The 12,181-nt window shown below is 40.8% G+C and overlaps 2 protein-coding genes and 1 non-coding gene across 3 annotated transcripts; all 3 read left to right on the forward strand.

The window, feature by feature from the left end:
• The first annotated feature begins 918 nt into the window (after positions 1-918).
• LOC145657641 (N-acylneuraminate cytidylyltransferase-like) lies at positions 919-2,885 on the forward strand. The gene is made up of 2 exons (XM_081713869.1): positions 919-1,547; positions 2,028-2,885. The coding sequence occupies exons 1-2, from the start codon at positions 1,355-1,357 to the stop codon at positions 2,435-2,437; spliced, it is 603 nt and encodes a 200-aa protein (XP_081569995.1). The 5' UTR covers positions 919-1,354; the 3' UTR covers positions 2,438-2,885.
• A 951-nt stretch (positions 2,886-3,836) lies between these two features.
• Positions 3,837-9,674, forward strand: LOC118242551 (N-acylneuraminate cytidylyltransferase-like). The gene is made up of 8 exons (XM_081712674.1): positions 3,837-4,083; positions 4,204-4,346; positions 4,712-4,867; positions 5,210-5,343; positions 5,660-5,754; positions 5,946-6,117; positions 8,045-8,210; positions 8,700-9,674. Exons 1-8 carry the CDS (start codon positions 3,869-3,871, stop codon positions 9,161-9,163), a joined length of 1,545 nt encoding a protein of 514 aa, XP_081568800.1. The 5' UTR covers positions 3,837-3,868; the 3' UTR covers positions 9,164-9,674.
• LOC118241002 (U4 spliceosomal RNA) lies at positions 6,743-6,883 on the forward strand. Its single transcript, XR_004775775.1, has one exon. It is a non-coding gene; the product is annotated as a U4 spliceosomal RNA (small nuclear RNA).
• Positions 9,675-12,181: the final 2,507 nt, after the last annotated feature.

Raw genomic sequence — 12,181 nt, forward strand, 5'->3', positions numbered from 1 at the left:
CCTATGCTCCGGTAGAGGCCTCGTCCTGTATTGCCTTTTTTGATGCACTGGTCCCGTCCTGTGTCACTAATAGACACCTTTTTCTGGCGGGTGATTTTTAATGTTTTCTTGAAAGGGCGTGGAGCTAGACCTCGCTAGAGTGCAGGCCCTTAAAGACGAACTCAGGGTCCTGCACGAGAGGTCGGCGGCAGCCCTCCTGTTTAATGCCAGGTTGCAGCAAGTGGAGGAGGACGAGCGCTGCACTGCATCTTTTTTTCAGAGGGTCCGGCAGGCTCGTGAGGAGCAATGTTTTACATTGCTCAAAGCCTCGGAAGGCCACACCTGCTTGGATCCGGCCCGGATGATAGAGGTTGCACAAAATTTTTATTGTAATCTTTTTAATAAAAGAACTACAGACTTTGAAGTAGGGGAGCAGTTCCTGTCTTATCTTAAGGTTAGCTTTCCGAGCACTACCCGGGACAGCTTAGAGGCCCCCTTTACTCTGGCAGAGTTGACAGGGGTACTTGGCAAGATGAACCGGCGTAAGTTCCCTGGCCTGGACGGACTACCAGTGGAGTTCTACTCTACATTCTGGGATGTCCTAGGGCCGGAGATCATGGAGGTAGCCGAGGTTGTGCACCGGCAGAGTCTGCTCACTGAGAGCATGCGGTCAGGGGCGCTCTCCTTGTTATACCAGAAGGGTGATCCAATGGATCTCGCCAACTGGAGGCCCCTGACCATGCTTTGCGTTGAAGTAAAAATATGCCTAAATATACATCACACAACACAGCAAAAGCCTGTATAAAAGCTGTCTACAGTTAATCATTTGATTTTTGTACACGTGCGATTTTAAAAACAACCTTTGCTCATCTGTCACATCGTTTAGTTTTGTAGTCTATTAAATAAGACATGCTTAACAAACTCTTAGAAAATAGCCATAAAGTATTATAAATAAACTACCACCTGTGGGTCATTGTTACATCCTTTGAAAGAAGTTTTGCTCTGAGTTATACTTCGTGTATGAAACAGTGTAACGATTGATCTGGGAACTTGACGTGCCAAATGTTACGCTTGTGTATGCATCATTACATTTGTACCATGGTGCCATTTTCGTTGTCATTGTATAAAGGATCTTTCTGCATCGCATTTAAAAAAAAAATAGAGAGAAAATATTTTACACAGATCCATTTGGATTTCAAAGTGTAATCCACATTTCTAGAATCAGAGTACCTGACGCCTACAGTTACAGCTTCTTGTAGCATTACTTCTTTCTGTATAAAACTGTTTGATGTTTTATAGCAACCTATGACATAATGGAGCCTCACAGAACTTTTTGAAATCAGCATTTCAAATGTAACACCTGCTATAATTTTGCATGTTTTCTTCCACTCTGTCCTATCAGGTGATCCTTCTGACTTCCAGTGAGAACCCCACACTGGAGACTCTCACAGCCAAGTTGTCCCAGCAAACGGGCTGTGTTGTGATGTCTCTGAATGAGCCGAAGCAGGTGGAGGTTGAGAAACTGATGAAGGAGAAGAGGCTAGAATGGAAAGAGGTGGCCTATATTGGTAAGTGATTTCTGTCTACTTTTGCCTTTAGTTACCCTTCTAAATAATGATTATTTTTTGGTTTGTAGATCTCAGTGATTAGATTTTTTTTTTTGTTGTTAAAATATTTTGTTAGAATGGTTAGAAATATAGCTACAGCTAATCAGGAAAAGTTGTTTTGTGCCAGAAACTCATTCAGCTAAAAAAACATGCATAAATATTCACCACCTGCTTTTCATTACTGAGCACAATATTCACTGAGGTTTCACAGTCCAGTGTTTACTGACATTTTTTTAGCATGATGACAAAAAACATTGAAAACCAAACCATTTTGATCTAAAAATATCCAAGATTCTGATCCAATGCCTACAATGCCAAACAAAATGGAATTCTCTCATTTTTCCAAATCATAAAGCAAAATAATTTTCAAATCGGACATCGGCATGCACACTGCGACGAACAAGTCGGATCCCTCAGTGTTTCTCTTGTGCACTACTATAGGTAATGATGCAACAGATGTGGACTGCTTGAGCCTGGCTGGACTGAGCGCTGTGCCCCTGGACACCTCTGCGATGGCGCTCATTGCAGCAAAGTACCAGTGCCAGAGTGCGGCGGGCCATGGTGCGGTGCGGGAGTTCTGCGAGCACATTCTGCACAGCCTCCAGCCAGCAGGGAATCCTCAGTGTTCCTTCCCCTGCAGGGCCCATGGCCGGTACCTGCCCTGGCCAAACCAGAGATGGTCACGGCTCACCGCCGCGGAGAAGTTTTCCAGACGGCGATGGTGGTGGCAGCAGCGACGGTGGTGGATGGTGTCAGCGGTGGTGGCGGTTTTATCATGGGGCTATCAAATTCATGGAGGCATCAAGATTCTATATAAATATTTTAAAGGATGCTTGCATGTGCATATTTGAAATGTTTTAGATTTTTCCAGTTTTATGGTATATGTAGTTACTATGCACTGGGCTAATAATTGGGAGAATGAACTGTCTTGTTTTATTGATCTAAAAACCTTTTGCTTATTGGGTGAACATGCATGGGTTGCATGGGGACTCAAAATGTAAACTGAAACGCTCGCTAACTGGAGTAAGTTTATTCTCTTGGCATCGGTGTTATACTGTAAATAATCATGATGGCAACTGAGTGCTGTTCAGGAATGCAGCTTGATCAGTGTGCTTCTTCTTAACTTACAGCAATGATCAGACCTGTAGTATTTTATTCATACTTAAAGAGGAATTTTGAGGAAAATATTGGACTAAAGATTGGGTTGGGGTAACTGAAAAGTAAAAACTATAAATATAGACCAAGGAGCAAGTTTATAAAACATCACTTAATACATTTTTGTAAAATAATGAAATAACACAAATTTGTATTTAAATATGTTTTTCAGACTTCTGTGAACAACAGAAATAAAGAAATGTAGGTTAAACAATTGATTTAAGAAATCCCTCTTTTGGATTTTTGCCTTGATTATTGAACCTGTTTAAAAAAAATTTGAACCTATTTTAAAAGAAAAATAGATATCCAGGTAATGTATGTTGAGCAAGCCAGAACAACAGTGGAGCAATACTGAGAGTGATACTGGTAGTATGGAAGCCTGCATCATCCTCGCTTAGCTCCCTGTAAGCTTGTTGATTTGCAATACCACACAGTCCTCACCCTGTGTGAGAGGGTGAACCCAATAAACTCTTGCCCTTCTGGTTCAGCATGCTGCTGAGCTCTCATTGCTCATGCAAAGCCAGGCCTGTTGGGTGTTCAGGCTTGCTACTCACCCACTGTTCCACAAAGCTGCTCTCTCTCTCTCTCAGTGACTATTAAACCAGAGCCCTCAGTCAGGAATGGTACTATTGGAACAAAATGGTGCATCTCTCAGTCTAGAGAAAGGACAACACAGTACAGCCAACAGATGTGTCCTTTTCCCACCTCTAATCTGTCTTGATGCAATGCAGCTCAGTTCTCCAGAAGCACATTTGCATGGAAACCCATAAGGCAACCCATCTTTACAAGTTAACAGACAATTAACAGAACAATTAACAATTACAATAAACAGAAACCAAGTTATTGTCATATTGTGATTTCCACTTAAATGAAAAACACTAAAAGATGGCGCAAAATCTGATTGTTAAATCAAATCAAATTTATTTATATAGCGCTGTATATAGTGCTGATTCAAATCCCGCTGCAATTTGATCTCTGGACTTGAATTCCTTTGGAACCCGTCTAGGAACTCCACTAGCATCAAGGTGTACTTCTCAATAAACCCTACTACCGCCTACGTGTACAAGATGACATCATCAGCAATGCGCCGGAAAATCTACAGTTGGCAGTTGAAGGGAGTGGCTATAATGAAGAGGAAAATTGTAGATAGCGCTGATGAAGACAGAAATAATCAGTCAAAACGAGCCAAACTAGATATTACTAAGAAGAGACACGTAGCTGCGGTGATTCTCGCTCGTGGCGGCAGCAAGGGAATTCCTCTGAAGAACATAAAATTGCTGGCGGGTATTCCACTGATCGGATGGGTTATACGGGCAGCTATAGACTCTGATGTGTTTGACAGGTAATTCGTTAAATATAGTAATTTGCAAATTGCAACTCGTGGCAGTATGAATGTACGGATGACCGCCACCAAACCAGTTGTTCCTGTCTTGACGTGATGTTTCCCGGGACATTTCCACAGTCTGTGGGTATCCACTGACCACGATGAGATTGAGCGGGTGGCAAAGAAATGGGGGGCTCAAGTACACAGGAGGAGTGCAGAAGTGTCCAAAGATACAACAAGCTCCCTGGAAACTATTCAAGAGTTTTGCCGAATGAACCCAGGCAAGTTCTGTTGTTCTCTGCTGTTGATCAGATCAGAAGCTCGGAGCCATTAGTTTGGTGTTTAAAAGTGAATGGACTTCAAATCTGGCTCATTGTGCCATGCGTTTTGTATGTATCAGCTGCATACTTAATCAACCCCTGTTCATTTTGCTGTTTAAATTAACACTTATTCATATAAACAACTGCAGCAGAGTCTGCTTAACTGAGCTCTTTATTAGCTTTTGTCACATACATAGTCATACACTATGTAACATGTTCTATGTTATATCAGATACTAATTATTTGTTATAATTCAATGACTATTATTTGACTTTGTCTAATCATAGTTTGTATTTCCCTTTTTACACTTCGCACCACTCCCTTAGAGGTGGACATCATCTGTAATATTCAGGCCACCTCTCCATGCCTCCACCCACACCACCTTATACAGGCAGTGGAGATGGTGACCAAACAAGGCTACGACTCTGTGTTCTCTGTCGTACGCCGACACCACTTCCGTTGGCAAGAGGTCACCAGAGAAGGTGTGTGAAAAATGCACTGATAAGCCTATATAGATGGATGTATGGAAGCCATAATGAAGTAGCATGATGAATGGTGTTCCTTCAGGTTTATTTAGTGTTTGAGGTATAAGTGGAATTCAGTCACATTGGGATGGAACTAAGTAGTTTATTTTCTTTGGCAAGGTCTCTTATGTTTCTGAAATGTATTGTGCATTTATGAGTCTTAAATGGAAAGTAAATCAAGTTCTGTGATCAGTGTTCTTGAACCGAAAGACCTCTTGGTTGAAGATTGTTCCAGCTCTTCTCAAGCCTACTGCACAACTGTTTAATTGAAGTGTTTCCTGTCTCTTCTTTTTACTCAAGAGGGCACCGACACTAAGGCCCTGAACCTGAACCCAGCCAAGAGGCCCCATCACCAGGACTGGGCTGGGGAGCTCTGTGAAAATGGATCCTTTTACGTCGCCACCAAAAAACTTATAGATGAAGGAGTCCTGCAGGTGAGCTGAGGTCCACAGTGTTCAAGATGCAGGCAGCAAATTAATTTAATCTCAGAATTTAATATTAATTTAATATTAATTTAATTGTTACAAACATTTATAACAATTGTTCAGATACTCACCTTTATCACAGGTCTAATGCTAGTCAGAAGTTTCTGCCCACTCACCACTGTCTACTGATGATGACCTGAGCCTCCTTCTTATTGCAGAATATTAGTTGTCCCAGAAGTTGTTAGTGGTTTATTATATAATCTTGTATGAGCTTTATTTAAAATATTGAAAAGGGCATGAAGTGTGATCTGTTTGCCTTTTGTAGGGAGGGAAGATGGCCTATTTTGAGATGCCGGCAGAGTACAGCATTGATATTGACATTGACATAGATTGGCCTGTTGCAGAACAGCGGGTGCTCAGGTAAACCAGCAGAACAGCACAGAACCATCTCCACAGCTCACTCCTTCACGTCTTTTGCTCTCTTAGTGTTCGGGCAAGAATGGCCACTAGCCTTAAGATCAGCATCCAGGGGTGTGTGTGTGTGTGTGTGTGTGTGTGTGTGTGTGTGTGTGTGTGTGTGTGTGCGCGCTTGCACATTTGCCTCCATGCAGGTTTGGTTACTTCGGTAAGGACAAGCCGGAGTTGGTGCGGCTTCTCCTGTGTAATGTGTTGGGCTGTTTGACAGATTGGCAGATCTCTCTGTCTGCAAGTGGAGACGAGAGGGTGTCCGTTAACAGCAGAGATCTGGATGGTATCACCATGCTGCAGAGAGAAGGAACAGAGGTAGGTATTAATAGAGGTCATGCTAAGCTGATCTGTGATCAGGTTAATTAAACCACAGCTTTCTTTGTGTGTTTAGGGTAGGGCAGTTGAGACTTTTTTAAATCAAGACTGTGTTTTATATTTACATAGGGTCTGTAAATTTGAATCAAAACGCTCTTGACGAAGGCATTGGTAAAAATGCTGGGTGATTCTGTACTGCTGTATATTGGAACTGTAGGTTGTGAATTCACTTTTTCAGTCGCAAAAGAGCATGTATGTTTACAGGGTGTTCATGTTGGGCCTTCAACAATGTAATTTCTCCCCACCCGTTTTGGTGCAATCCACACCCCTTATGGTGATTGACAAAAGGTTCACACTAATTTAACCCCCCACCTCTACCATCATCCCCTTACCCTTACTCTGTTGTCCACTACCCATCATGCATTGTGTTCGTTCTTTCACTTTTTGTAACATTCGAAGTATTCATGTTTTTACACAAAACATTGATCAAGAAGTGTTGATCATTGTTGATTATTTTATATGAAACTCTAATTTCAGCCTGCATGTCTAGTAGTTCTGGAGTTTTTGTTAAGGCAAATCGAGGGACCCTGTTACTCAGATGCTCGAACTCATAGGGTGGTAGGTTATCTTTGCGCAGCGGCAGTATCGTAGCCTATGAGGTTTATCTGAGGCGTGATTATTGCTAGTTGAAAACTTTACCCAATACCCTGCTGTTGCAACTTGAGATATAGTTGGCACTGGCCATTTTTGGTGGTCTTCCAGGAGGTTGATGTTATTGTCTGAAAATAAGAAATGCGTTTTCATTGGTTAGAGTAGTTTTGCAATGTTTATATGGTATTGTGTCATTGGTATGACTGCCTGTATATAAAGGTTTAATCAAATTCTTTTATTCTGGAGGAGACATGAGTTATTGTTTCATTGGGGGTGTTACTGAAACGTCTACCTGAAAAGTACAAGACAGATGTAGGATAAACATTGCCGTAGGAAATAACAACACCTGCCTATATTTCTGTTCCTAATCCCAGGTGCTCTCCTTGTTACAAGGACGAGTCTTGGGAAAATAATTTTAAAATGATGGTGGTGATGATGATGATGATGATGATGATCATTATATTCAATAATAATAATAAAACACAGATAATAGTTACTAGATGCAAAACTATGGTTTCTACAATTTGTATTTGTTTTATTGATTTTCCTTTTTTAGTTCGCTAACTAGCTAAAGTTCTAGATCAGGTCGTTGATGTAGGCAGTCTAATTTTATAACTATTCTAAATGGAGTTTGGCAGGAATATGCCTAAATATACATCACATAACACAGCAAAAGCCTGTATAAAAGCTGTCTACAGTTAATCATTTGATTTTTGTACACGTGCGATTTTAAAAACAACCTTTGCTCATCTGTCACATCGTTTAGTTTTGTAGTCTATTAAATAAGACATGCTTAACAAGCTCTTAGAAAATAGCCATAAAGTATTATAAATAAACTACCACCTGTGGGTCATTGTTACATCCTTTGAAAGAAGTTTTGCTCTGAGTTATACTTCGTGTATGAAACAGTGTAACGATTGATCTGGGAACTTGACGTGCCAAATGTTACGCTTGTGTATGCATCATTACATTTGTACCATGGTGCCATTTTCGCTGTCATTGTATAAAGGATCTTTCTGCATCGCATTTAAAAAAAAATATAGATATTTTACACAGATCCATTTGGATTTCAAAGTGTAATCCACATTTCTAGAATCAGAGTACCTGACGCCTACAGTTACAGCTTCTTGTAGCATTACTTCTTTCTGTATAAAACTGTTTGATGTTTTATAGCAACCTATGACATAATGGAACCTCACAGAACTTTTTGAAATCAGCATTTCAAATGTAACACCTGCTATAATTTTGCATGTTTTCTTCCACTCTGTCCTATCAGGTGATCCTTCTGACTTCCAGTGAGAACCCCACACTGAAGACTCTCACAGACAAGTTGTCCCAGCAAACGGGCTGTGTTGTGATGTCTCTGAATGAGCCGAAGCAGGTGGAGGTTGAGAAACTGATAAAGGAGAAGAGGCTAGAATGGAAAGAGGTGGCCTATATTGGTAAGTGATTTCTGTGTACTTTTGCCTTTAGTTACCCATCTAAATAATGATTATTTTTTGGTTTGTAGATCTCATACAGTGATCAGATTTTTTTTTTTTTTTTTGTTAAAATATTTTTGTTAGAATGGTTAGAAATATAGCTACAGCTAATCAGGAAAAGTTGTTTTGTGCCAGAAACTCATTCAGCTAAAAAAATATGCATAAATATTCACCACCTGCTTTTCATTACTGAGCACAATATTCACTGAGGTTTCACAGTCCAGTGTTTACTGACATTTTTTTAGCATGATGACAAAAAAACATTGAAAACCAAACCATTTTGATCTAAAAATATCCAAGATTCTGATCCAGTGCCTACAATGCCAAACAAAATGGAATTCTCTCATTTCTCCAAATCATAAAGCAAAATAATTTTCAAATCGGACATCGGCATGCACACTGCGACGAACAAGTCGGATCCCTCAGTGTTTCTCTTGTGCACTACTATAGGTAATGATGCAACAGATGTGGACTGCTTGAGCCTGGCTGGACTGAGCGCTGTGCCCCTGGACACCTCTGCGATGGCGCTCATTGCAGCAAAGTACCAGTGCCAGAGTACCGCGGGCCATGGTGCGGTGCGGGAGTTCTGCGAGCACATTCTGCACAGCCTCCAGCCAGCAGGGAATCCTCAGTGTTCCTTCCCCTGCAGGGCCCATGGCCGGTACCTGCCCTGGCCAAACCAGAGATGGTCACGGCTCACTGCCGCGGAGAAGTTTTCCCGACGGCAATGGTGGTGGCAGCAGTGGCGGTGGCGGCGGTGGCGGCGTTGGTGGCGGCGGTGGCGGCGTTGGTGGCGGCGGTGGTGGCAGCGGTGGTGGCGGTTTTATCATGGGGCTATCAAATTCATGGAGGCATCAAGATTCTATATAAATATTGTAAAGGATGCTTGCATGTGCATATTTGAAATGTTTTAGATTTTTCCAGTTTTATGGTATATGTAGTTACTATGCACTGGGCTAATAATTGGGAGAATGAACTGTCTTGTTTTATTGATCTAAAAACCTTTTGCTTATTGGGTGAACATGCATGGGTTGCATGGGGACTCAAAATGTAAACTGAAACGCTCGCTGACTGGAGTAAGTTTATTCTCTTGGCAACGCTGTTATACTGTAAATAATCACGATGGCAACTGAGTGGTGTTCAGGAATGCAGCTTGATCAATGTGCTCCTTCTTAACTTACAGCAATGATCAGACCTGTAGTATTTTATTCATACTTAAAGAGGAATTTTGAGGAAAATATTGGACTAAAGATTGGTTGGAGTTAGTAACTAAAAAGTAAAAAAGATGAATATAGACCAAGGAGCAAGTTTATAAAGCATCGCTGAACACATTTCTGTAAAATAATGAAACAACACAAATTTGCATTTACATATGTTTTTCAGACTTCTGTGAACAACAGAAATAAAGAAATGTATGTTAAACAATTGATTTAAGAAATCCCTCTTTTGGCTTTTTGCCTTGATTTATTGAACCTGTTTCAAAAGAAAAATAGATATCCAGATAATGTATGTTGAGCAACCCAGAACAACATCGGAGCGATACTGGTAGTATGGAAGCCTGCATCATCCTCTGGTAGCTCCCTGTAAGCTTGTTGATTTGCAATACCACACAGTCCTCACCCTGTGTGAGAGGGTGAACCCAATAAACTCTTGCCCTTCTGGTTCAGCATGCTGCTGAGCTGTCATTGCTCATGCACAGCCAGGCCTACTCACCCACTGTTCCACAAAGCTGCTCTCTCTCTCTCTCTCGGTGACTCTATTAAACCAGAGCCCTCAGTCAGGAATGGTGCTATTGGAACAAAATGGTGAATCTCTCAGTCTAGAGAAAGGACAACACAGTACAGCCAACAGATGTGTCCTTTTCCCACCTATAATCTGTCTTGATGCAATGCAGCTCAGTTCTCCAGAAGCACATTTGCATGGAAACCCATAAGGCAACCCATCTTTACAAGTTAACAGACAATTAACAGAACAATTAACAATTACAATAAACAGAAACCAAGTTATTGTCATATTGTGATTTCCACTTAAATGAAGAACACTAAAAGATGGCGCAAAATCTGATTGGTTAAATCAAATCAAATTTATTTATATAGCGCTTTTTTTTTTAAACAGATGTTGTAACAGAGCAGCTTTAGAAATGTCCAAGCCCCCACTGAGCAAGCCAAGGGTGACAGTGGCAAGGAAAAACTCCATAAAGCATGAGGAAGAAACCTTGAGAGGAACCAAGACTCAAAGGGGGGGCTTTGTCATTCCTAGATCTTCTTAAATTCAAGACTGTTTATTCAATACACACTAAATAGTGTGGGCACACCTTTTATACATTTTCTTCATAACCATTTTTATTTTTTCGTAAAACTTGGCCAGGTTCCACTTTTGTTCTCCAAACCATACATTATTCAATGTATGCAAATTGATATTCAATACTTACACCAACCCGTTCTTTGTACCATTAGATTCATCCTGAACTACTTCTACTTTTTAAAAGGCGATCATATTCTATATCACCGGTTGCCCATATAGGTTCTTCCGGTGCTTGGCCGGGATGTCCCGTCCTTGAACCAAGGCTCTCCCTTTGGCTGAGGCCCCTAGAGGCCTGTCAAAGAAGCCTCCTAAGCATTTACGCTGAAGCCTACAGAGGCCTTTCCTGTATGAAACCAGTTTATTCTGGACCATCCCTATTTTTTCTGCTTACAATATCATTTTATTACCTCATTCCCCCCTTTCATGACTTTTGTCATGAACCCATTATAGCCAGCCTTTTTGTTTGCAATCTATCTATGATATACTTTTTAATGATATAGTGTTTTAATAGTTTGCTTATATAGTTAATAGTGTGGGTTAATTGACTGTCCCCAACCGTTCATTCCTTCTTACCTATACGTTGTATACAAGGTGGCCATCTCTGCCAGCAGAAACCATATCTAATCATCGGACATGGGGCAGGATAGTTGAGTTGTTACTTCTACAAAGTTATTACACTTCATAATATTACTAATACTGTGAGTAACTAACATATTGATGTGAACTACTGTATGCAAGCTTAATACATTCCTGACCATCTATGAAGTCAGGATATTTCTCTTGTTGTATGCAGTTACAACTAATGTATACTATATTTATTGGTTAATACTGATTAAATACTGAAATCCAAGTCAGTAAAGAAAACAATACAAAATGACAAATGTACTGGTGGGGTATTAGATGATCATGCATAATGTAGAATATAATGTGGTTATAAAAATTATTATAAAATAATCATATGATGTCCCTCATCCTCCCTCATTTCCCCCCTTCAACAAATTACCAAGAATTAATGGAATGTGGATGTGGTAAGTCCCGCGACTGTGCCCACCTTAGGTTGTCCTGTACTCAGGCCAGGATCTTACCTGTCATTGGCTGTCCAGCCTACCTAGGGACCATCATCACACATTATCAGTCATCTCCTGCGCACCAGGAGCTGATGCTATATAAGTGACGCAGCAGGTTGGGATATTAAAGTTTATATTACAAAACTTCTTAAAATAAATTACCCATCTGCTGAATTGCCAACTATTTATAAAACAGATCACCCCTGGTGATGAAGTCTGGGAACCTAACAAGCCTCAGCCTCCAGACGAGATGATTTCGCCAACCACCCTTTATCATCAGATATCTCAAATGGACCATTATTTGGTAGGGGAGACTAAGAAGCAGCATATGTACGACGATAAACTAAAGCTGTAATGTCACCCGCTAAAATTTGTTGCCTAACCCCAGTTAGCACCATCCAGATGTGTCAGTTTGTGTCTCACATACAGCTGTAATTTCCCATGGTAATGAGGCAGAGATGGTTAACCGTGGATAACCAGTATACATTTGGGATGAACCAGATTTATCAGCCGCCCTTACGATCAAACGTCTAGCACAAGGAATAACAAAGCATCCGAATA

Source organism: Electrophorus electricus, chromosome 4 (assembly GCF_041902795.1).
Source record: "Electrophorus electricus isolate QZ-2024a chromosome 4, ASM4190279v1, whole genome shotgun sequence".
Classification (NCBI taxonomy): Eukaryota; Metazoa; Chordata; class Actinopteri; order Gymnotiformes; family Gymnotidae; genus Electrophorus; species Electrophorus electricus.

Coding starts and splice junctions, on each gene's coding strand:
- LOC145657641 (XM_081713869.1), top strand. CDS start 1,355: ATGTTTTCTTCCACTCTGTCCTATCAGGTGATCCTTCTGACTTCCAGT. Junction 1,548..2,027: donor GAAAGAGGTGGCCTATATTG/GTAAGTGATTTC, acceptor GCACTACTATAG/GTAATGATGCAACAGATGTG.
- LOC118242551 (XM_081712674.1), top strand. CDS start 3,869: ATGAAGAGGAAAATTGTAGATAGCGCTGATGAAGACAGAAATAATCAG. Junction 4,347..4,711: donor GTTTTGCCGAATGAACCCAG/GCAAGTTCTGTT, acceptor CCACTCCCTTAG/AGGTGGACATCATCTGTAAT. Junction 8,211..8,699: donor GAAAGAGGTGGCCTATATTG/GTAAGTGATTTC, acceptor GCACTACTATAG/GTAATGATGCAACAGATGTG.